The 24,038-nt window shown below is 44.7% G+C and overlaps 1 protein-coding gene across 1 annotated transcript in view; it reads left to right on the forward strand.

Moving 5' to 3' along the window:
- The window catches only part of Gpr176 (G protein-coupled receptor 176), a 91,687-nt gene extending 67,877 nt beyond the window's left edge, over positions 1–23,810 (forward strand). Inside the window, exons 2-3 of the mRNA XM_060372059.1 lie at positions 16,679–16,931; positions 20,571–23,810. Of these exons, the coding sequence (XP_060228042.1) occupies positions 16,679–16,931; positions 20,571–21,672 (1,355 nt within the window). The 3' untranslated portion in view covers positions 21,673–23,810. The remainder of the gene's footprint in view (positions 1–16,678; positions 16,932–20,570) is intronic.
- Positions 23,811–24,038: the final 228 nt, after the last annotated feature.

The raw sequence follows: 24,038 nt of genomic DNA on the forward strand, positions 1-24,038 counted from the left end.
CAAAAATAGATGTCATAATTACAGCCTAGTCTATATAAGAATGGTTTTAACTATTTAAAAGTTATACAAAGTCAGCTGGGTATGATGGCACACCTTTAATTCTAGCACTCTGGAGACAGAGGCAAGAGGATCTCTGAGTCCAAGGCCAGCCTGACCTACAGAGCTAATTCCAGAACAGCCAGAGCTACACATAGAAACCATGTTTTGAAAAACAAAACAAACAAAAGAAACCTATTATTCAGTGTATGGTTCTCAGTGGCTCAATTGTTTATTGCTAATTCTTTGCAACTTTTGAGATTGCTCATAAGGGAAAGAGCAGTGTTTGGACATTTTGATTGTTGCTGAAAAACTATAATTTAAAACAATCCAAAATACAAGTAAGCTCACTTTAACTAGAATTTAATTTATAAGTTTTGGCCAATACTACATAAAGATATGGTTTAAATGTTAGTTCCACCCCCTTCTACTAAATTTCAATAGTATATTAGAAATGGAATGTATACTTTTGGTCAAAAATAAATAATTAGTTTTAAAATTAAGTGATATGAAACATTAATTTTGGCTGCAGTAAAGAAACAAATGAGGTATAGTTAGCCTTAAAAATGTTTAAAAATTGCGAAGATTTTAAAGGTTAGCTAAAACCTTCTTCGGGATTTAAGACACAAAGTGAATGAGTTTGTTCCTTTGAATTTTATTATGAAAATCTTTTATCTATTTTCTATTTAAAACAGCAACGAGTGAGTCATGTAACAGGAACATGTTTCGGAACAGATCCACTCGCCCAAGGCCACATAGAAGAACAAATCACAAATGTCAGTACTTTTAACTTCCTAGATAACACAGTTGATGGTGCAAAGCTCAAGAGGGGAGATCATTCAGTTGGTGGAGGCACGTAGGATACAGGGTTCCTTGGGTCAGAGTTTATATGGAAGACATGATGAAGGGTGTCACAAGGAGACAGTAATGGCTTCATTTCTAACTTTGGTCTTCGACCCTTGTCACTAAGTTAGGCTTATCACTTACATTTTTCCTCCCCATAAGCTCTTGAATAAGTTGAGACGTATAATGGGGACAAGTATGAATGAAATAAAAAGACTCTCTCCTTCTTGGTACACAATCGACAGTCATGACCACTTGGCAAGTATAGGTGTTGACTTAGATCCAAATCCTAAAGATTAGGATAGGCTTCAATTTTTGGAGACAGAAAACAAGTACGTGACAAAAAGTTTACCCAGGTGAACATGTGTCTCAGTTTTAGCTTTGCCCTTAGATTTTTTTTTTCAGTATGTGAATGTGTGAGTGAGTGTGAAGGAGGACAACCTCAGGAGCCATCAGCTTGTTTTTTGATGTAACCCCCTGGAACAGGAGTTACAGACAGCTGTGAGCTGCCATGTGGTTGGAATTGAACCCAAGTCTCTCTTGAAGAGCAGCTAGTGCTCTTAACCACTGAGCCATCTCTGCAGCCCCATAGAATAGCTTTTCGAAATCAGCAGCTGCTAATTAAGTGGTTAAGAGCACTTGCTGCTCTTCTAGAGGACCCTGGTTCAGTTTCCAGCACCCATATGGTAGCTTTCAACTGTCTTTAACTCCAGTTTCAGGGGATCTGAAGTTCCCTTCTGACCTCTGTGGGCATATACATGCAGGCACTCATGCAGGCTATCTTAGCTATTTAAAACTACATTACTAATGTCAACTGAAAACAGTGTTTCACTACAAAATTAATCTGATAATCAAAAGACATCACTTTCTTTTATAGAGCTGTGTTCTGTGTGTTCTACCTCTGAAACTCCAGAGGTAGCAGCCCAACAGGCAGGGTCTGTGGTGAGTTAGTTCTGAGGAAAATGTTTAATATTGCTTTAAGAATGTCTTAGTGAGAGCCAGGCATAATGGTGCACGCCTGTGATCCCAGCAATCTGGGAGGCAGAGGCAGGCTGACTGCAGTGAGTTGGAGGCCAGTCTGGTCTACAAAGTGAGTCCAGGAGGGCCAAGGCTACACAGGGAAATCCTATCTCGAAAAAACAAAACAAAACGGGTCTTAGTGGAACATACATGAGAGGCAAGGAAAAAGTGAGCGTTAGCGCTGTTAAGGGCAACAGTGTAAACAGGCAGCAACTTGGACAAGTTGTTTCCAGAAATAAAAACAAATAATTTGTCTTAAAGGAACTTAGCTTCAGCACAGACCACCTTCTAAAGCTTTTATAATGGAATGTGCTAATGAAATAAGCTTCTGCTGGAACTAATGAGCTGTAGAATGGACTTCACCATACTTAGCTAGGAACCCAACCCTGAAAAGAATGGAAGCTGACGCTTAAAGTCTTCCTCATGATGGTGTAAGGAGTGGACAGAGCAGCCAAGCTCTGGTAGTATTTCCATTGATCTTCACAGTTCCTTCCATTGGTTACAAGAACTGCAGACAGGGTTGGGGGGTCACTTGGCCATGACCTGGTTGGCAATTTAACATACTGACCTAGAACTCACTTAGAAACCAACATCTCAAACAAACAAACAAACAAGCAATCAGGTCACCCAGCCCCATAACATCATTTCCATTCCGTATTAAAGTGGCCTTGTCAGAGGCAGCCTGATCAAGGCTTGTCTTTTTGGCTCAGTAAATATTGCCAAATTCCCCAGCAGCTGCTCATGCCTGATCTACTTAAGTTTGAAAAACGCCACAGACCTGGTCATTGGGGAGCTCAAAATAGTCTTTACCAGCTGTGCCACATTGTGTCACATCTGTCTCCTTCGAGAAGAAGGGGATAGGGAAGAGAGAGAGAAAAAGGAGGAAGAAAGAGAGGAACAGGAGAAGGAAGAGGAAGAAGAAGGAAGGAAGGAGGGAAGGAAGAAAGGAAGGAAGGAAACAACAGTATAGAGCAGAGCAGGACCTAAGCCACCAAAACTAATGCAGTAACAACAAACAGGCCAACAAATAAAACTTGCTTTTGTCATTTGGACTCTTGAAAGTATCCTGATTTATTGTTGTTGTTGTTATTGGCCATTGTAGGAGCAGGTGACTGTGAAGTGGCTTTTCTTCCCAGTCAGCTTCACAATTAGCAAACACCACTCTCCTCTCTCCAAGGCGTGTCTAGTTGCCCCTGGAAACAAGGGAGATATAGATGGCTCATACATATTTCTTCTATCCCTCTCCATGCATGAAATCTGTCTGGTGGGACACACCACTTTCTTGTTCCTGTGAAGGAACTTCAGAAAGTTCTTTATGGGAAAAAAAAAAAAGCGATTTTTTTTTAATGTTGTGGTATGTCATTAGTCACTGCACATATGGTGATTTTCATTTCCTTACTTGGCTAGCTAAAAGGAAGGGACACATGCTCTGTCCTTAGTCATGAGATGTGCATACTTAAAACCTTCATAAGAATTGTGTCAAGGGTCGACTAATGGGAAGTGTAGCTTAGTGAGAGGAAATAGCTCCTATATTTGACCGTATTTGCTTTATCCATACACTTGGTGGCAAGGACTGCCCGGTTGAAGCCAGTCTTTTATGAATCCTTCAGGTCGGAACTCACTCTCTCACAGGATAGAAAACATTTCTCTCTGCCTTTTGTTTTGTAATGGGAAAATAAGAGGTCATATATTTTCATTTATGCTTTAAACAGGCTAATAATGTTGCGTGCTGGGTTTATTTTGAAATTGTAGGAAATTACATGACAAATAACTGTGATAGTCAAATCTGCTAATATGAGAAGGGAAATGTGGGAGCAGGAAGCCAATTATTCATGAAATGCTAAAATGTTAGGTAAGTTCTCCTGTGTTTATCTGCATTTCTATGGTCACCATCGTCATGCATCTTGGATTCTTAGAAAATGATAAAAAGCGAAGGAACCTTTTGTTCAGTTTTCAGCAAGGAAGATTCAGGCACAGAAAGCCCAAGTTGTTTTAAATAGCTCCTGGAAAATGCACACACACAATGGCGCTCAGCATGGGGAGATGAGTAGGACAGAAATGATTCTCCCGATTGACTTGTTCTGAGCGCTTTGCCCTCCTTTTTTTCCATCTCTTAGCCCTTGTGTAGCGTCATCTGTTACAACTGGAGAGAAGGCAGAAGAAAGGAAAGTGTTAGTAGCTGCTTCAAAAATGAATTTGCCATTTGTGTGTGTTCGTGCACGCGTGTGTGCGAACAAGCGAGCGAGTGTGTGTGTGTGTGTGTGTGTGTGTGTGTGTGTGTGTGTGCTGGCTTTATTTTGAAAATTGCCTGATAAATAACTCTGTGATGAGTGGGTGTGGGTGTGGGTGTGTATGCACGGACACATGACTTGTTCCACAGTGAGCCTCTGGAGGTCAGAGGACAAGTTCAAGGAGTGTTCCTGCCCTTCCACCTTATGGGGGTTCTGAGGTTAAACTCAGGTTTCCCAGCTTTTGTAGCAAGCTTTGTTACTACTGAGCCATCTCAGGACCGCAGCTTGCTTTTTAAATAGTGTTATCTCTTTCCGCTGTGCCACTGTACTTCCCCTTGTTACACGCACATACTCACCAAGGGCTTTAGCTATCAGGCTTTGTACATGTTAGCAATATACCGGTCCAACCCATCTCCTTCCAGAGAAGTTTTGACTCCTAGTATTCTGAGCATTTACTGCATGTTCAAATTTTGAGTGTCCTCGTCCTTCGTGCAGTAAGTTTTCCCTTCGGTGATGCTTGTGTTCTAGTCTTGACCTTGCTCTTGACTTCGGATCTGTCACTCTCTTCCAGAGCCTTCCTTGTCCTGACCATCTGGCCCTCTCTAGCTCTCACCCCATCTGCTGCTCCCCTTCACCCCGTTCCTCATTCTGGGACCATCCTTCTGAGCTGATCTCCTTCCTGTGGGGATAGGAGAAAGTGCGAGAGGGGGAAGCCACCTTCCTAGCCATGGGAGAATGGCCTCAGGTCTGTTAGGATCACGACACATTTCCTCAACGTTCAGTCTTTCCCGTTCTTCCTGCCTCTCCTCCCGAACTCAGTCAGGACAAAATGCAGTGGAATTTGAACTTTTAACTAATGTCAGATTGGTCCAGGTCCCAACAGATCCCATTCCAAAACTTGCTCTTCTATCTCACAGCTGTGTGGGTCCCGGGGGACCAAAGCGGAATGTGCTCACTTTCTTTTCTTAGCCTTCTAATTATCTTACCCTTGAGGACCTTGGAAATATTTCCAGCATGATTTTCTTTTCTTTCCAAATGCATAATTACAGTTACTGGAAGAGAGGAAGTGAGAGCGGCGTGTGTGAGCGTCCACTGTACACTAATTATAGCGTAGCACCCTGTGTCATTGTTGAAAGTATCCGTCCAACCTGCTCTAGCAATGTGCTGACAGTGGGGAGTAGTAAATGCTCAGCTTTTTGACCGGAGGCCATTGTCATCAGCAAGTGAACTTACAACGCCAAGTACACAGAGGAAAAAAAAAATCTGATAAAGTCGTGGAAAGTTTCAAGTTTACTTACCTAGGTCTTTATTTATTTGTTTTTTTAAGATTTATTTATTTTGTGTGTACGAGTGTTCTATCTGCATTTACACATGCCAGAAGAGGGAATCAGTTCACATTATAGATTGTCATGAGCCACCATGTGGTTGCTGGGAATTGAACTCATGGCCTCTGGAAGAGCTGACAGTGTTCTTAACCACTGAGCCATCTCTCCAGCCCCCTATCTAGGTCTTTATAAAGCAACTCGTGATTGTAAAAGTGGGCTTGGTTCAAAAGTTGGGTGTGGTGCTTTCATCCCGGCACTCAGGAGGAAGAAGCAGGGGAGCTCTGTGAGTTCAAGGACAGCCTGGCCTACAAAGTGAATCCCAGGGCATCCAGGGCCCCCATAGAGAGAACATGTCTCAAAAAGCCGAAAACCCAACTAAGCCAAAACAAAACAAAGACTAGCCAACCAAACAAAAGTGCTTGGTGTGATGAAGGTGAGCAGAATTACAGTGTAAGGCTTCTGATGTTTATTTATTTATCGAGTGGGTGTGACCAAGTTGTGTGTATGTTATGTAAGTATGTGTGCAGCTTGCGTGTGGGGGCCAGCAAGGCTGTTGTGTGTCTTTTTTTTTTTTTTTTATCATTCTCTGCTTTGTTCCTTTAAGGCAGGGTCTCTCCCTGAATCTGAAACTTTTGTCCTTCCTCACCCTTCTGTTCTGGGGTCTCAGGGATGTGCAGGTCCATGCCTCCTGCTTCTTAGTGGGTTCTGGGATCTCAGCTCTGGTCCTCAGGCCTGGATTGTATTAGTGTGTGACTGTGCCTGGTTCTCTGAAGGAATACTTTTGTATCTTCAAGACCTCTTACTGAGATGGCGTGTGTGGTAGATCCCTGGGGCCATGGGCTACATGTCAGCGTGGCTTGTTGGCATGCCTGATGATGGAGAAAGCCAGACTGCTTGGTTCCTTTTCACTAGAAGCACTCTCTCCGCACTCATTGCCCTAACATAGTTTCTGTTGCTAAAGAAAGGTTTATTTGGTTCACAGCTGCAAATGTCTAAGAGCACAACACATCTCTTCAGCTTCTGGGCAGGCTTTCATGAGACCTCAGCTCAGGGTAAAGAGAGGAAGGGAAGCAGGCATGTTGGACTAGAGGCATGTGTGAGGGAGAGTGGAAGCGCCAGGCTCAATTCATAACAACACACTCTGGCCTAAGCCAATCCAGCCCTGTGAAAATGAGCCTTTATTCAGTCCCAGGAGAAAGGCATTTCTACTACCTCTTAAAGGCCCCCATAACTCTCAATGCTGTTATGTTGTCAAGGGACTCTTAACACAATCTCTAGTTCAGGCGGACTATTTAATTTACAGCACCTATGAAAGGAAAATAGAACACAGGGTCATTCAAGGCTCCTGTTACTGTCATGGTTGGACAGGGCAGGTGATTCCGAGGTTCTTGCCATAGCTTTTCAAGGAATAACGTGCCTTCCAGGGAAGACGCAGCAATATGGGAGACCAGATAGTAAGGTATTTGTGAACCATGACAATTCTATAGTTTAGACTAGTTTATAGTTTTGATTATTCTCTTACCTTGTTCACTTGTGTATTGAGGAACCCAAGGAACCATTTGAGGGCCTTTGACGGAGAGAGTCAAGACTGTGGCCTTTGCCATCTTGATGGTATGCAGTTTGCCTTACCATTTGGGCACCATTGCTTCTAGAACCTCCGTGTTTGTTATGGTATTACCTAAAGCTCTTTGTATGGCCTCATGGGAGATGACCAGACAAGGCCATTACTGGAGTTCCCTTTTTATATACTGAGGAATTACAACAGTGAATCTCGTTAATACTTTACCTGAATTATTCATCGGGAATGAGTACTCCAAGAAGCTAGCCAAGGCTAAATTGGAAAGATGCTCTTCATTCAAAGTGATGACTTAAAAATCCACCATGAATTTTAATATACTCACCATGCAGCTCTCAAGATAATTCGGTTCCTGCTTAATTTGAGCTCCCTGAATCTTTCTCAAACGAAAGAGTGTCTGAATCAAATTAATTGTAGCTGAAATAACATAATTTTCTCATGATAATAGCACTGGGCTTAAGCAGTGTAGGGCAGATATTAGACAGTTTAATCACAAGTTATAGCAAATTGACACTTCATTAGTGAGGAAAGGGCCCAAATTTCAAGTGAGGGGAGTAGAATGAATTATGGTGGAAGCCACCAGGCATAACTGTCTGTGTCTGGCTATGAGCTAGTTCTCCCTCAGATCCTTGTTGGTGGTCATAATTCTACCAATATGAACAGCAAAAGACCCACTTACCACCTGGCCAGTGTTGGCCTTCCAGGTAGCTGGGAAATTTATTTGAAGAGATTAAGGAGGGAAAGATTTTTTTTTAAAAAGATCAGAGTAAAATAGTTTAAGCCTTCCTTCCTTTGGTGATAATGAGCTTCGAAAAACTCAGCTGCTGGATTTGATGTACCATCTCCTCACCACTGCCCCAAGGTTCCCTCAGCTCAGAAATGTCTTTCAAATTCTCTTTAGGGGTCATTCTCTTCTCTACACCAAGGAAGTTTTTCCCTCCTGTCTTGTCTTTACTTCACTGTCCCTTTTTGTTTGATCTCCCTTTCTGATGAAAGGGAGTAATTCTCTTTGAAGGTTCTGGTCAAGCAGTACACGTAAGGGTCCAAAAAAAAAAAATCATGCATTTGAATCTTAATTTTGCTCTGGCTTCAATGTGTCCCATTCAAATGTTAGTATTTAAAGCACTGCAATCGACATGATGGTTTCAAAAGACGATTAGCCCACGAGGGCTGATCCCACCCGATTGGGATCATAGCTCTTCACATAGTGACTGGCCCACTTGCCCTCCTACTTCCCACCACACCCATCTCCTCCAAACTATACAGCACAGGAAGCCATCTTGGAAACAGAGCAGCCCTGGCTAGACAACTAACTGATGCGTGATCCTGCATTTCCATACTCCACAATAAGAAATACAGTTTTGCTTAATTTTTTTGTGTGTGCATAATATATATATGTGCATACAAACATTATAATATATGATATATGGTATATGATATATATATATGAGGGAGAGAGAGAGAGAGAGAGAGAACACAAATATGTGGAACCCAGAGGATAACTTTCAGGGGTCAGCTTTCCCCTTACACCATGGGATCCCAAGATCAAACTCCCAATATAATTGGGCTTGAGTAGCAAGTTTTTTTTAACCCACCGAACCCATCTCAAGCCCAAATTTCAGCATTTTGTGGTTTCTTATTTTTTTTTTTTTATAAATAGCCTAGTCTGTAGTATTGTCACCATCAAACTGCTACCCATCCCTTACATCCTCAGGGGACTTCTTCTACTTAGATACACCAGTGTACTCAAACCATCGTCACAAAGAAAGACGAATTTCAGCACCGCCCAGAGAGAGGCGAAGTCAGCGAGTTTCCTGATTAAACAGAAAGACAAGATGCACTTGCACAGAGTGAAGTGTGGACATTAGGAGAGAAGTTCGCACAAGTGGTTCAGAAGTAACTGCCTGTGCGGTCTGAGAGCTTTGAAATGGCCCTGGGAGACAGCAGGGAGGGAACACGCTGCTATGCTCAGCCACAGACTTCTGTCCTGGCGCAGAGACCTTATTTTAGGTTCCTTGTGCAAGCTTGCCGGTGAAGAAGGCAGTAAACAGCGTTGGACAAATAGATCCTCTCTCTTGAAGAGGCTGAACTTAAGACAGACTTCCAGAGTTTAGGCTAGTCTCATTGCCTGTCTCAGAACAGGCAGCACAGCCCTTGCAGGTGTTCGGGCTACTCATGCTGAAATTCCTGGTTTCAGGCAGTGGGAGCGGAAACCGGAACCAGGAGAGTGGTGTGCGCCTTCCTCATGCCCCCTTCTTCCCTAGCTAGCTGGCTGTCTTGCCTCAGTGCTCTGCTTGCACCATTAGAAAGGACTAGACAGGTTTTAGGGCTGTTTCACTTCGCCAGGACGCTGGGTCATAGGCCTGGGTGCGGTCAGTGTCGTATCTTGATAAAAGATATTACGCAGTATTGAGAAGTTTGGAGTTGCTTATTTTTCATCAGTGGTCTAGGGGATTGATGGAAGTGTTCGGTAAAATCAGCCACGTCACCTTTGCATCTCACAGTCTGAAACGGATCAGACTCAGTTTCATCCTTTTCTTCTTCTTCTTCTTCTTCTTCTTCTCCTTCTTCTTCTTCTTCTTCTTCTTCTTCTTCTTCTTCTTCTTCTTCTTCTTCTTCTTCTTCTTCTCCTTTTTTTTTTCTTTTGTCCTCTGGCAGTATGTATTTGATTATGTATGCATTTATTGATAAGTAAGCAACCATTTTGGGGAAAAAACATCAGTGTTAAGATGAACATATACCTAAAGAAAATGGAGCAGTGCCCTTGGGGAGGTTTTGACTTCTCCGTGATAGGGTTAAAATGAATACTGTTTGTTTTTGTTTTTTTTTTTTCATTTTTATTAAAATTCTTGATTGCTTATTTTGTGATAAGACAGAGGACTTTCTGCTACCTGTGTGAAGAGAATGGATAATGGTGGGGGTTTTTTGTTGTTTGTTTCATTTTGTTTTTGATTTTGATTTTTGAGACAGGGTTTCCCTGTGTAGCCCTGGCTGTCCTGAAACTCACTCTGTAGACCAGGCTGGCCTCAAACTTACAGAGATCCACCTGCCTCTGTCTCACTGTTGCTGGGATTCAAGGTGTGTAGCACTACTGGGGTGGATAATGGCGTTTTTTAAAGTTTTTTTAAACAAATAATTGGCTATCCTTACAATTGTTCTATTATTTGTAATATATCCTTGGCCAGGTGACATTCTTATCCCCCTTCCCCTCCCCGCCCAGGAGCTGGTGAGATGGCTCGGTGATTAAGAGTGCTTGATGCTTTTCCAGAGGACCTGAGTTCAGGTAGCTTCACAACTGAACTCCAGCTTCAGGGGGTCCAGTGCCCTCTTCCGGCCTCCACTGATACACCACACATATGCTACACAAATACAAATTAAGTGCAGAAAAAACATTTATTAACATAAGCTAATATAGCATTATATGTTTATTATTATATACTTATTTATTATTTATATATTTGTTAGTTACATATTTATTTTATATACTATTTATATACTTATACATAATTTGTATTTTTAGTTTATTATTTTAATATGATACTACATTTATTTTATGTGATATATTTTAAAATTTTATGAACTATATTATAAAACATAAATAAAAATATAAGTAAAATATTTTTTTTTCTTCTTTTTTTTTATTTTATTTTTTTTATCAGTTACATTTTATTAACTCTGTATCCCAGCCGTGTCCCAATCCCTCATTCCCTCCCTGTCCCTCCCTCTCTCCCTCCCTCATCTCCACCGTGCCCCTTTCCAAGTCCACTGATGGGGGGGACCTCCTCCCCATTCATCTGATCCTGTTTTATCAGGTATCTTCAGGACTGGCTGCAAAGCCCTCCTCTGTGGCCTAACAGGACTGCTCCTCCCTTCGGGGGTGGGGAGACCAAAGAACCAGTCATCGAGTTCCTGTTAGAAATAGTCCCTGTTCCCCTCACTTTGGGAAACCAATTGGTTACTGAGCTACCACAGGCTACATCTGAGTGGAGGTTCTAGGTTATATCCATACATGGTCCTTGGTTGAATGTCAGTCTCAGAAAAGACCCTGTGCCCAGATATATTTGGTCCTTGTGGAGCTCCTATCCTTTCCCCATCAGACTAACTCCCCTTCTTTCTTATGATTCCCTGTACTCTGCCAAAGGTTTTTTTTTTAAAAGACCATCTGAACCAACAAATGGGAAAGCTAACACTTCCAGAAGCAGATACAGTAGAATAATCTGAGAGAAACTTACAAGTACATAAAGATGATTGTCAAAAGGAAGGAAGGAAAGGAATGGAAAAATGATGGAGTGGGAATACAGAGTAGGCTGCTTGACAGTGCTCAAATACATTTTTAAAAGTGTGATTACCTCTGATGAACCGAGAAACAATAAAGTGGAAACGGATCTGAGAACGATCACTCAGTTTGTCTAAGAGGATAATTGCTGAAGATGTAAATGGGATAAGCATTGAGGTGAGACATAATCCATGGCCAATAAGCGGTCCAGAAGAAGAGAATAAACAGGAAGGCAGGGGTGCGAATTTAAAAGAAGTTGAAGCCAGGCCCGAACAAGGCTTTTAATCCCAGCTGCTTGGTTGGCTGAAGCAGGACCACAAACCCAAGGTCGTTTGAGCTCCAGCGCCAGGTTCAAGGCAACTTAGTGAGACCCTGTCTCAAAACAAAAATGGCTGTGGGGACAGCTCAGGCACAAGCTTGAGTTTTGATCACAGGCAGCTAGAAATGGTGGTGCACCCCCACATCAGTGTTCAAGAGAAAGAGATGAGGAGTACTCATGGAGCTCATCGGTCCAGACTGACTTATACATGATCAAAGAAGACATCCAGCATCGGCTTATACACACACACACACACACACACACACACGGGGAGGGAGGGGTGGAGAAGAAAGTAAAAAGCATCAGAGATTAGTTTGGTAGAGTAATTGCTTGCCATCTAAAAGGACCCAAATTCAACCCTCAGTACTTTGAAAAAAGTAGTCACAATTATTAACAAATAAATAAATAATGCTAAAACTTCTTAAGTATACAGAGAAACCAATTTTCCCATAGTGTTTGTAGAGGGTCATTGGATATATGTGTGTGTGTGTTGCTTATAGGAATTTCTCATCGGCAAATATATTTTGGTTCGCTATTCCGCTTTGTCAATATTGGAATATTAGAAACAGCTTGAACAAATCCATTAATACGCAGTAGATAAATTAATTGGGATATAACAGAAAAACACTGTTGCTTTATCTGGTTGTTAAAATGATGATATAGATATGCTTTTATTTATTGTTACAGAAATGTAGCCCATACGGTGACAAGACTTTGTGTGATGTGGATAGTTTGGTCCAGCTGGCATAGATGCAAGTGTGCATCTGTGAAAAGCGTTCCTAAAGTTTGCAGTTGTTAATCACTGGGTGGTCAATTCTTACTCTTTCCTTTGCAGCTTAAAAAAAGTGTGGCGTGTGTGTATGTGCAAGCCACCTGTGTGCAGATACGCCAGAAAAGGGTGTTGGATCCCCTAGAACTGGAGTTACAGACAGCTGTGAGCTGCCTGACGTGGGGTTTGGGAACCCGTCTCTGGAAGAGCAGCAAGCATTCTTGGCAGCTGAGCCATCTCTTCAGGCCTACTCTGTTATATTCTTACACATTGTCTGCATTTTAAAATTAGTAATGTATCAGCTTAGTAATCATTAAAAAAAAGTATTTCATTGGGAAACATGGGAAACCTGAAGTTCCAGACTAGAAGTAAGAGCAGGCTTGATGGCTCCCAGGCTGCAGCAGCCAGAGGGGCAACCTGGGAAGCAAGCCTCTAGGGTCGAACTCTCTTTCATTCAGCCACGCATTCTCCTTCCCTGTGCAGCTTGTAGTGAGTGACTGGCCTATCCCCCAACTTCCTCTTTCTTTCTAAAACGAAGTGGATAGGTCCAATATCCTCGTAGCCCGGCCATGAAACGAACCAGGGGTAATAGGAAGTAATGCCATTAAAGCTAATTAAAATTGTTCTATATTTTCTGTTTGGCCAGTAGGTCAGCTGGGAGAGATAAAAAATCTCAGAGAAGGTTGGTCAAAAAAATGTAAAATCTGGCCAAAGGTTGCACCCCTTGTGGTGTTGCTTCTCCCAGAGGAAGAGCTGCCTCCGTGGCTGGAGCTCAGCCCACACCGCAGAGGAGCCAAGCTCCACCCTGACTCCCAACGGAGAAGGATTTCCTCCTCAGACACTTGTCCTCAGAGTTCCCTGAGATTTCTGTGTTTGTCTTTAATGTCGTTGGAGGGGGCGTGCTTCTCCTTCTATTTAAGGCATCTTGAGTACAGTGCTCCTGAGCTGCTGGCTTCGGTGAAGCCAGGGGTGAATGGTTGTGCTTACTCCATCCGAATTTCCTGCTAGGTGCATGAAATGAAAGATTCCCAGGCCCTCTAAGGTTTTGATGTAGTAAAAATGTGCAGAATCTGCATTTTTAAAGTTTCCGGGTGATCCCAGTGGGTTAGGATTATGGACTATGGACTTGGGGCTGGAGAGATGGCTCAGCAGTTAAGCGCTAGCTGCTCTCGCCAGCTTCCCTTGGGTACTCCTTGCCAGGCTTCCTCATCCAGGAAGCTGGCACTGGACCCAGTGAGCCACAGTCCTCCATAGCTGCCCCTGGGCCTGCCATGGGGCCTATCGCAGGAACATGGTGGCCTCCTGCTGTGAACGCAGCAGAAATGCTTCCCGGCTTGGAATGAGCCATCCGGGAGCATGGGCTCAGGCTCTGCTGAGTCTGCTGCCTCGGATGCTCTGGGCTCTGAGGGCAGAGATGACTCAGACAACTTCAGAGTGATCCGAGGTGCCGAGGGGCCCAGCAGCCCCATGATGCTACAGAAGGGGACCTAAATACCGGGTGACAGGGTTAAACTATGGGCTGAAAATCCATAATACATGTATTTTTAAAAATACACAGGCTGTGGAGCCATGCAAGATGGCTCACCTGGCCAGGGTGCTCGCTACAGAATCTCGGAGACCTTATGGCCAGAGGTTTCATAATGGCGGCCGACCTCCACGTATCCACATATGCACTGTGGCAGCCTATCCAACACACACACACACACACACACACACACACACACACACACGCTCCTATTAAAAAAAATCCTCAGGGTTTTGACTCACATCCAGGGAGCCATTTATTTATGGGAAGTAATTCAGGGGATAGGGACACCCTCTTCCCCAGTAGTGAAAATTCAAAGATCCTGGGATGTGTGTACCTCTTTGTGGACAGTATCTCTCAGAGGGCTATTCCATTAATAGATGGTGACCACACAAGTCCTGCCTTTAAAACTACGTAAGGGAGACCCTAGTCTGTGCACCAGTGAGGAGGGGCCCAGGAAGAACTTCCAAATCAGTGGGCTTCCCATACCTTGTCATCGTCCAGCTCATCATGCTGGCGACAGCGGCAACAGTGTAAGCAACTCTCATCCCGAATGAATGGGAGTGCCTGTGTGTGTGTGTGTGTGTGTGTGTAAACACTGTTGGTGTTTTCTCATTGAGTCACCATCACCAAATGAATACCGCGTGCTGTGCTGTAGAGACCTCCTGGAAGCAGCTAGCCTGAATACCTAGCTACCTCAGTTGGTTTTTTTCCTACATTGTGTAGAAGATAACAGGCTTCCTAGAACATCATGTCCGCGGAGAACTTAGCAGTAAGTTCCGCACACATTCAGGGACCAAAACGGCTCCTTAGGTGACCCTGTCTGGAACTCTGGATACGTGTTAGCAGCCTGTTCTTCCCACAGCACATAGCTCTGCTGTGAGGTTGGCTCATTAGCAGGCATCCTCTGGGCAGGTGCCCAAGAGCAGGCAGCCTCCTTCGGAGGATGACCAAGTTACAGAGCGGACCTACTTTTTCACCAGACGAAGGAAGGCTAGGCTGTGTGGCGCACCTGAAGATGTGCTCCGGGCAGCTCGATAGGCCGATGTCCTGCAGACCGGAAGAGGAAAGGTGTGAAGTTAGACAGGCAGCCACCAGACTGTCTACATGGATCAGGCTTGGCTGGAAATTGTAGTCTGGAGTTGAGTGGAAAAGGAAACCTTGGGCACCTTGAATCTAGAGTCTTCAGCATTTTGATGGGAAGCCACAAGATCAGGGGGGGGCTAACGAGGAAGAGGCCTTGGTGGCCCTGAGTCCCAGAAAAAGACCAAGCAGAGGCTGATGGAAGAGGGATGGTAGGAGACAAAGCAGGAGAATGTAGGCCGTGGAAGCCATGGCAGGAGAGCCATCAAAGAGAGACGGTTGATGAGGTCCTTGTGGCTACAAAAATCTAGAATTTCACTGTCCAGTGTGTGGGTCACTACTTACATGTGCTAGTCAGGTTTTATTTTTATCTTTATTTATTTATTTTTGTTGTTGTTGGTTCAACTTGATACAAACAAGGGTCATCCGGGAAAGGGGAACCTTAATTGAGAAAAATGCCTCCATCTGATTGGCCTGCGGCAAGTTTGTGGAGCATTTTCTTGATTAATGATGGATGAAGGAGGACCCAGCTCACTGGGGGCAGGGCCATCCCTGGGTACGCAGGGCTGGGAACATAAAAGGTAGCTTAACTTGAGCCTGGGGAATAAGCAGTGTTCTCCATAGTTTCAGGTCTGGACGTCAGGTTTAGCATTTCCCTCGATGATACGCCATGGCTGGAAGTCTGAGCTGTTCTCTTCCTAAGTTGTTTTTGATCATGGTGTTTATCACTGCAACAGAAAGCAAACTGACTCACTGCTTGTGGCCTCTAAGCACCTGAAATGTGACCCCTTCAAACCGAGATAGTCCGGAAATGTAAAATAAAATGCACGCTAGGTTTCGGAAATTACTTCATCAATGGTTTATCAGTAATGATATGTTGAAATGATGTATTCAGGATTAACTGGTTTAAATAAATCACAATGTTTGGGATTAATTGGGTTAAACGAAATACATCATGAAAGCGTACTTGCTTCCTTTTATGCTGTGAAATAACAGAAAATCGTAAACTATACGTGTGTCTCGCGCTGTGTTTCCTTAGAGTGTTCTACAACACGGAAGTCGTTAGCAAACTTGAGGGCCGTCAGTTGGTAGATGCACGGAGCCCTGGGTTTATGACCAGCATTGTATAAACTGGGTGTGTCAAATATGCTCAGAAGGAGCAGAAGTTCAAGGCCAACCTTCGAGACACAGTTGGTTCAAGGCCACCACGGGCTATGTGATACCTTGCCTCAAAATAAATAGATAGATAGATAGATAGATAGATAGATAGATAGATAGATAGATAGATAGATAGATAAACAAATAAAGCAAAGACAAGCAGCCTGAGGCCTACCTGATGGTTTATGCTGACAGTGAGACTGCATCATCCTTGCAGAGTATCTTTTGCCTGGAATTAAATAGGAAAGTAACACTAAAATTTCACGTAGAATTTTTGGTCTGAATGCGCTCCAACAATTTTGCATAATTTGACAGTATAATATCCTTGAAATAAACTCTTAACACGTCAAAAATATTTAACCTGTTTTTCTTTCCTTTCTCCTTTTTTTTTTTTTGTCATTTTTCTTCTTTATTTTAAATCCTCAATTCACTTTTATTTATGTTTTTTTTTGTTTTTTTTTGTTTTGTTTTGTTTTGTTTTGTTTTGTTTTGTTTTGTTTTTCACATATCTGGCCAGGAAACTTCACGGTGTTATGGTCGACCTGCCGCACAACCGTGCTCAAATCTGTCACCAACAGGTTCATTAAAAACCTGGCCTGCTCGGGGATTTGTGCCAGCGTGGTCTGTGTGCCCTTTGACATCATCCTGAGCGCCAGCCCTCACTGCTGCTGGTGGATCTACACCGTGCTCTTCTGCAAGGTGCTCAAGTTCCTGCACAAGGTCTTCTGCTCTGTCACCGTCCTCAGTTTCCCCGCCATTGCCCTGGACAGGTTAGCTGAAGTTTCTTGTTTGTTTGTTTTTAACTTTTGTTCTTCTGTGTTGTTTGTGTCCGTGCACACACACGCGCGCCTGTTTGTGTGTGTGTGTTTAGGTCTGAAGCTGGGGTTACAGGCATGTGTGAGCTGTTCACTGTGGGTACTGGAAACCAAACTTGGGTCCACAGAATGAGCAGAAAGTGCCTTTAAATCAACACTAAGCCATCTCTCCAGCCCTGAGGGTTTTTTTTTTTTTTAATGTATTGAAAAATAAGCATTACCAAATGAATGACGAGCAGTTGACATTCCATACACTGGTTTCTTTTTTAGTATGCTTGTGGCCATCAGAAAGTGAACATGTGTCCAAACAGAGTCTTAAAAAGGGATGAGTTAGACATCCACGGACCACCTTGAGAAAAGAGCTAGAGGTCGGGTTTATGCACCAGAATGCTACTGGATCTTAGCGCCCTTCCAGGCTGCTTGGAGTTGGCACACTGCAGACTGATTGATAACCCTGCAATTAGGGCTCTTTGATGCAGGCTGGGAGCACCTGGGAGAGAAAGGGAATGATTCAGCGTGGTTATTTAATGAATGCTTTGATAGCTCTGATGGCACCAAAATCCCCCCGGAGGAACTGGTTCTGGGGTTTCACCCTGCCCCGTTGGTTCTTTTCTCTTTCATCCTCTTTAATGGGTTTTCAGAGATGAGTTGAATGCCTCAGTTACTGCCATCTCTCATGACTTGGATGGCAAAGCACTTGTCTCAGTTTACCTCCTATGGGCTCTAACGCTTTCCTTTTCTGTTGGGTCATTTACATCTCCTGTAATTCCCTTCTGCTCTGGTTGAAGCTCCCCCCCCCCCACTTTTTTTAAGGTGGTGTCTCTCTGTGTTGTCTAGCATAGCTTCAAATTCCCGGGATCAAGCAATGCTCACGCCTCAGCCTTTCTATTAGCTGGGATGAAAGGTCAGTGAACCGTTAGGTCTTCACTCTTACATCGTCGACTCTTTTTTTTTTTTCTTTCCTGCAAGTTTTTAAAGATAACTTTTGGGGTCCGGTTTGCATGTTATCTGAAATCAACTATTTTAAGATTCAAGTCAAGGAGCATTCTTTCCATTAGCACACTAGACTGTAGCACAGGCCACAGTCTCGGGTCAGAATTTCTGTACCTTCCCAAGGAACCCGAGGCTGGTGGGTCCTCGCTCCCGTTCCTGCCCACCCCATCACCATACCTCATGTAAGTAGGTTCACACAGCCCGGGGTCTTTTGTTTCTCGTTCTTTGACTTAGCATGTCGGAGCAGGTCTCAGCATTGCTATAGTTTTCCTATGGGCACATAAAAGTCCACTGTGGGACCTACCACCTTTTGATTTATTCGTTTACCAACTGGTGGTTATTGGCCTTCCATCTTTTGGTTCCCATGGATGCTGAAAGTTGTTTTTTTTTTCTTTTTTTAAGATTTAAAATTTTTACTTTATGTGTATGTGTGTTTTCTCTTCATGTATGCGTTTGTTTCATATGTGTGTATGTGTGTCTGGTGCATAGAGAGGTCAGAATTAGATCCCCTGGAACAGGAACAGGAATTACAGTCAGCCGTGAGCTGTTATGTGGGTGTTGGAAACTGAACTCAGGTCCTCTGGAAGAGCTAAAAATGTTTATAACCCCTGAATCATCTCTCCAGACCAATGAAGAAAGCTTCTAGAGAAGAGGACTCCATGAGAACGGGGACTTTTTATTTGGATCAGCCTTACACCATAGATCAGCACAATAACCCCTATTTGTTCTGTGTAGGCCCTCGATCTTAGAGGAAAATATTCAAACAATTAAAAAAAAAAATCCCTGTTTTCCTTCCAGATGATAAACCATTGTGTCTTAAAACCGTCGCTCATACAAAAAAAGTAAACGAATGCTTTAGAAGAAAAAAAGCAGGCTGGCAAATGCCTGCTCTATTATTCAGAGATACGAATGACTTGCAGGTCTAAGTGAGATGCACTTGAAGAAGGGGCGTGGCTCTCTTCACCTCTTTGCTTTTATTTGCCTCCTGACGTTAAGCCAGTAAGTTAATCCGGAGGCCTCCTGCGCTTCCCGCATCCTCCTCTTGGAGATGCACACACTGAGAACGTTATCTAGAATGAGCTGTGTGCACGCCTCACAGTTTAATCCCCGGTGCGTCATGGGATGGGAAAATGATCGTGTTCCCCTGTCAGTGAGCAAATGGCAACCAGAGCCAGGGCGCTCCTGGGCGTGTTTTCCTGTGTGAGAGTGGTACCGTCAGATGTCTATCAAGCTGTGATGAGAAAAGTGCTTTGAGAGCATGCGTTTGTTGGTGTACATTATTTTCTTTTCTTTCCCAGGGCCGAGGGGAGACTATGTAGAACCCACCTCACAGTGCCCCACCCTTCTGTGATCACCCCTGGCCCGTGGGATACTCACATCCTGCGTCTCTCTCCGCCTCAGAACATTCTCTCACGGGGTCCACCATCAAACTCCACACAGCGCCCCCTTCCCTGGTAGCTTCCCAGGGAGCCGTAGGCGCTCTAAGCCAGGCACCCACTCCGGCAGAGCCGTCACCTTCCAGTCTGGAACTGTTTGCGCCTTCTCACGGAGCGCAGAGATGTTCGTGCGCAGCTCTTCATGTTTGTACTCAGCCTGGCACAAGGGCCACCCACGGTCATTTGTTCTCATCTGTCCCCATGAGTGAGGGACTGCCATCAGGGTAGAGAGGTCAGCTCCAGTGCTGGCTGACAGTTGTGGGCCAAGCTAATATGAAGAATCTCACCATACCTCTGGTGGCTGGAGGTAGTTGGTGCAGGGTATAGTTACGGGGTCTGAGAAACGATTCCATTTTCTCAGCCCACTGATGACTTGAAAACAAGGTACATTTGGAATTTCTCCTTTGGTAGTTACAGAATGATCAAATTATAGCTTGCAAGGGGAGAGAATTGCATATGATTTTAACATCAATTTAATTACTCAGGTATTTCAGACCTGCTGGTTGCTCTTAGGATTAGGATAACTGGCTACTGGACAGACACAATGTGATTGTCTGGATTTGATTGAGATCTGTCATTCATTTGGGTGTCTTCTGCCATGAGCAGCCTTAGAAGCTGATAATCAGCAGAGTATGGGCTGGGATGTGAGTCTCCTTTTGATACTTGACGTCACAGTGGTTTAAAATTCTCAGAGGTGTCTCAGTGTAGAAATTTTGCAAGGTACTCCTTACCGTTACATTGAAAACCGCATAGCCTTCATGCAGGAAGCTTCAAGGATCTATATTCTTTATGTCAAGGGAGCTTGAGATCTTAGTGCTGGTGGCAATAATTCTAAGGCTAGTTATGAATTGAATTTATTTGCTTGTTTTCCTGATAAAGTCTTAAAAGTTGCATAAGGACAGGGCTTTTCTCTGCATCTTCAGAAAGTTTTTTTTTTTGTTTGTTTGTTTTTTGATAATTGATTTTTTGTTTTTGTTTGTTTGTTTACCGGCCTTCCCACTGTACTCCAGAGTTCTCAAAACGTGAAGTCTGGCTTCCTGGATTCTTCAAATGATCCCACCTGTCTCAATTTTTGTCCCCTCCTGCCCACTTCTGCTAATTTAAGGTTCCCCTAATTTCAAAAGTATTTTTCCCGTGAAATGAATTTTGTTCTCCTGTCCCGCAGGTACTATTCTGTCCTCTATCCTCTGGAGAGAAAAATATCTGACGCCAAGTCTCGGGAGCTGGTGATGTACATCTGGGCTCATGCAGTGGTGGCCAGTGTCCCCGTGTTCGCTGTGACCAATGTAGCCGACATCTATGCCATGTCTACCTGCACGGAAGTCTGGAGCAACTCCTTGGGCCACCTGGTGTACGTCCTGGTCTACAACGTCACCACGGTCATCGTGCCCGTGGTTGTGGTTTTCCTCCTCCTGATCCTGATCCGCAGGGCCCTGAGTGCCAGCCAGAAGAAGAAAGTCATCATCGCCGCCCTGAGGACGCCGCAGAACACCATCTCCATCCCCTACGCCTCCCAGCGGGAGGCGGAGCTACACGCCACCCTGCTCTCCATGGTGACAGTTTTCATCCTCTGCAGTGTACCCTATGCCACCCTGGTTGTCTACCAGACCGTGCTCAATGTCCCCAACACCTCCGTCTTCTTGCTCCTCACTGCCATCTGGCTGCCCAAAGTCTCCCTGTTGGCCAACCCCGTGCTCTTCCTGACCGTGAACAAATCGGTACGCAAGTGCTTGGTGGGGACCCTGGTGCAGTTGCACCACCGGTACAGCCGCCGCAACGTGGTTAGCACGGGGAGCGGGGTGGCCGAGGCCAGCCTGGAGCCCAGCATGCGCTCTGGCAGCCAGCTCCTGGAGATGTTCCACATCGGGCAGCAGCAGATCTTTAAGCCCTCAGAGGATGAGGAGGAGAGCGAGGCCAAGTACCTCAGCTCGGCTGACTTCCAGGCCAAGGAGGGAGAACAGGAGCCACAGCTTGTACCCTCTGTACCACCCCCGGGCACAGTGGACTCTGTATCTCAGGTGGCCCCAGCAGCCCCTGTGGAACCTGGGGTATTCCCCGATAAGTATTCCCTGCAGTTTGGCTTTGGGCCTTTTGAGTTGCCCCCTCAGTGGCTCTCTGAGACCCGAAATAGCAAAAAGAGGCTGCTTCCCCCACTGGGAAATACCCCGGAAGAGCTGATCCAGACGAAGGTGCCCAAAGTGGGCAGGGTGGAGCGGAAGATGAGCAGAAACAATAAAGTGAGCATTTTCCCAAAGGTAGACTCTTAGCAAGGATTGTAGGCACCCGGAAGCAGCAGGGCACCTGTATAGTCCTGCTCTCCCTCCACTCGGGCTGTAAGCCTCTGTGGGCTGATCCCTCCTCAGCGGGGCAAATGCTTCTGAACGAAAGGGAAGTCTACATAAAATCCAATGTCCTCTTTATTGAGGGAGTATATATCTATCTATCTTAGTGATCTGTGTCCTCACTCAAACCCTAAACTGTAAGCTGGGTTGTGTGGCCCAGGTCTGAGGGGGCCTCCCTGCACATTTTCTGGGAGACTCCTCCTTTTCCTGTGTGTAGCAGAGAACCCGAAGGGAGCAGGCACTCTGAGGAGGCCAAAGATAATTACAGGCTGCGATGGCCGCAAGGAAGAAGCTGACTTGGCTTTTTAAAATTTGGGGGTTGGTTTGTTTGTTTGAGACTGGGTCTCTCTATGTAGCCCTGGCTGGCCTGGAACTCTCTATGCAGATGAGGTTGGCCTCACACTCAGAGATCCACCTGCCTCTGCCATCTGAGTGCCGGGATTAAAGCACTCGTGTGCCACCATGCACAGTTAAGAAGCCTATTTTGGTAACTAAATAGGAATAACAAACAGCAAATGTTTCTGTACTGCGGAGACGGAGCCATGGTGCCCAATGCTGTTCCTTAGATTTCTCAATCATCTGACTCCCATTTTCTATCATCTCTCATCCAGTCTTCTGGGTCATAAAGAGGAGACGATTGATCCCACCTTATGATAGATGTGGCAATGTCTGAGGGAGGCTTTTTGCTCTTGATTTATCTTTGCAACCTGTTGGTATCACCAAGGCCTCCAACAAGTGGGCCTGCTTCTGTCAGTCATCAGCAGTGTTGTCTGCAAAGCACTGTGAACCCTTCACTGTGCGTATCCACTAAAGTATATCTGATCGACAACAGGGAAGGAAGCTTTATGGTGGTGCAAACAGTCCAAGAAGTGCCCACGATGCATAGTCTTTTTTCTTTTTCTTTCTTTCACATGATTGAGTGATGTACAGGCGAGAAGTAAAAAGAAAGTCCCTATAGGCTTGGAATTAAAAGGTGCTGAAGGAATGCAGGTGATGTGCCCTGGGTCCTTTGGCACCGTTAAGGTAAAAATACTTGATTAGGACAAGTGATTCTGCTCTAAGACTTGTTGGTTTGATGTAGACAACAGGTCAACCTGCCAGTCTTCTTTTCAGCGTGTGAGATGATTCTGGTTCCCACAGAAGGTGGGCAGAGAAATAACGGTACCCAGCCTGGTTGAGCACCTCACCACATTATGAGTGGTTAGATGGTTGAACACTGCTTCCCAGTCTGAGCCACGGTGGGCAGGAGAGAGCACCCTTTCAGCAGCTCGGTGTCCTGGTCCTCATGTGTGATCCGCTGCGGGATTGCTCTCCCAGGTCCATTTCAAACCCCATCTTCTTCTTTTACCTCATCAAGTCAACAGCTCTGGTCTTCTTTGTGAGGGTGTTTTGTTCTTGTTCATGGCACTTGGTGGTACCAATCGGGTGTCTTGAAGGGATGGGTGTTCCTTATTGGCAACCTTCTACCTATCAGAGGCGGTGGTCACAGCAGGCCCTGTTTTATTCATGCCGGCCCTCGCTCCCTAGGAGGAAGCCCAGTCCACGTGTAGGGAGCCTCTCTTTCTTTTCTAGTCTTTTGTTGTGTGATGTCCCACGATTCCTGAGTGTGAACCCAAACACCTTCTCCTCGGAGAGGGAGCAGCTTCCTTTCTGTTTGTCACCTCACAGAGTTGTTTGTTCGCAGCAGAAACAAGACCCTCTCTGAGACCCTGCGGCCCTCTGCGCCCTGTGTACATGCCAGCTGTAGCTCTTTGGTCCTGACACTGTGTTGACACTGTGGCCCTCCACACTCGTCATTCAAAGCCTTCTCCATTGTTACAGCTTTTACTAAGGGGGGAAAAATAACCTGTCGGAAAATTCTGTGTACCTGAGAAGAATCTGTCAGATGTGTTCATGTTGGTGTCATCCTGACAATGTGTACGACCTAATACGTTCTCAGCAGCAGAGTTTTGTCCTCCGAATTGTCATGTATGTTTGAAAGCGAAGGCTGACATTTAACTGGTTGTCAAATGTGTTTCTATACTCTTTGAGGAATAACATTTTAATAAAATTTAAAAACCTTGTTTCTGGGCTCTAATGATTGTTTTAGCCATTTCCCTACCTTGCTCATCCCTTTAAACAAGGCCTCAAATGAAAGAGAGCCGCTTGTCTCCCGAGAATACAGTCACAGCACCATAGAAGCATTTTCCTATGCTGTTGTTGTTGGATGAATGAAAATTAATTCCCCAGGGAGGAAGTGCGACATTTGAATGAATGGCACAAAGATGGACTCAGAGTTGAGCTGGTAAGTG

The sequence above is a fragment of the Meriones unguiculatus genome, chromosome 18 (assembly GCF_030254825.1).
Source record: "Meriones unguiculatus strain TT.TT164.6M chromosome 18, Bangor_MerUng_6.1, whole genome shotgun sequence".
Classification (NCBI taxonomy): Eukaryota; Metazoa; Chordata; class Mammalia; order Rodentia; family Muridae; genus Meriones; species Meriones unguiculatus.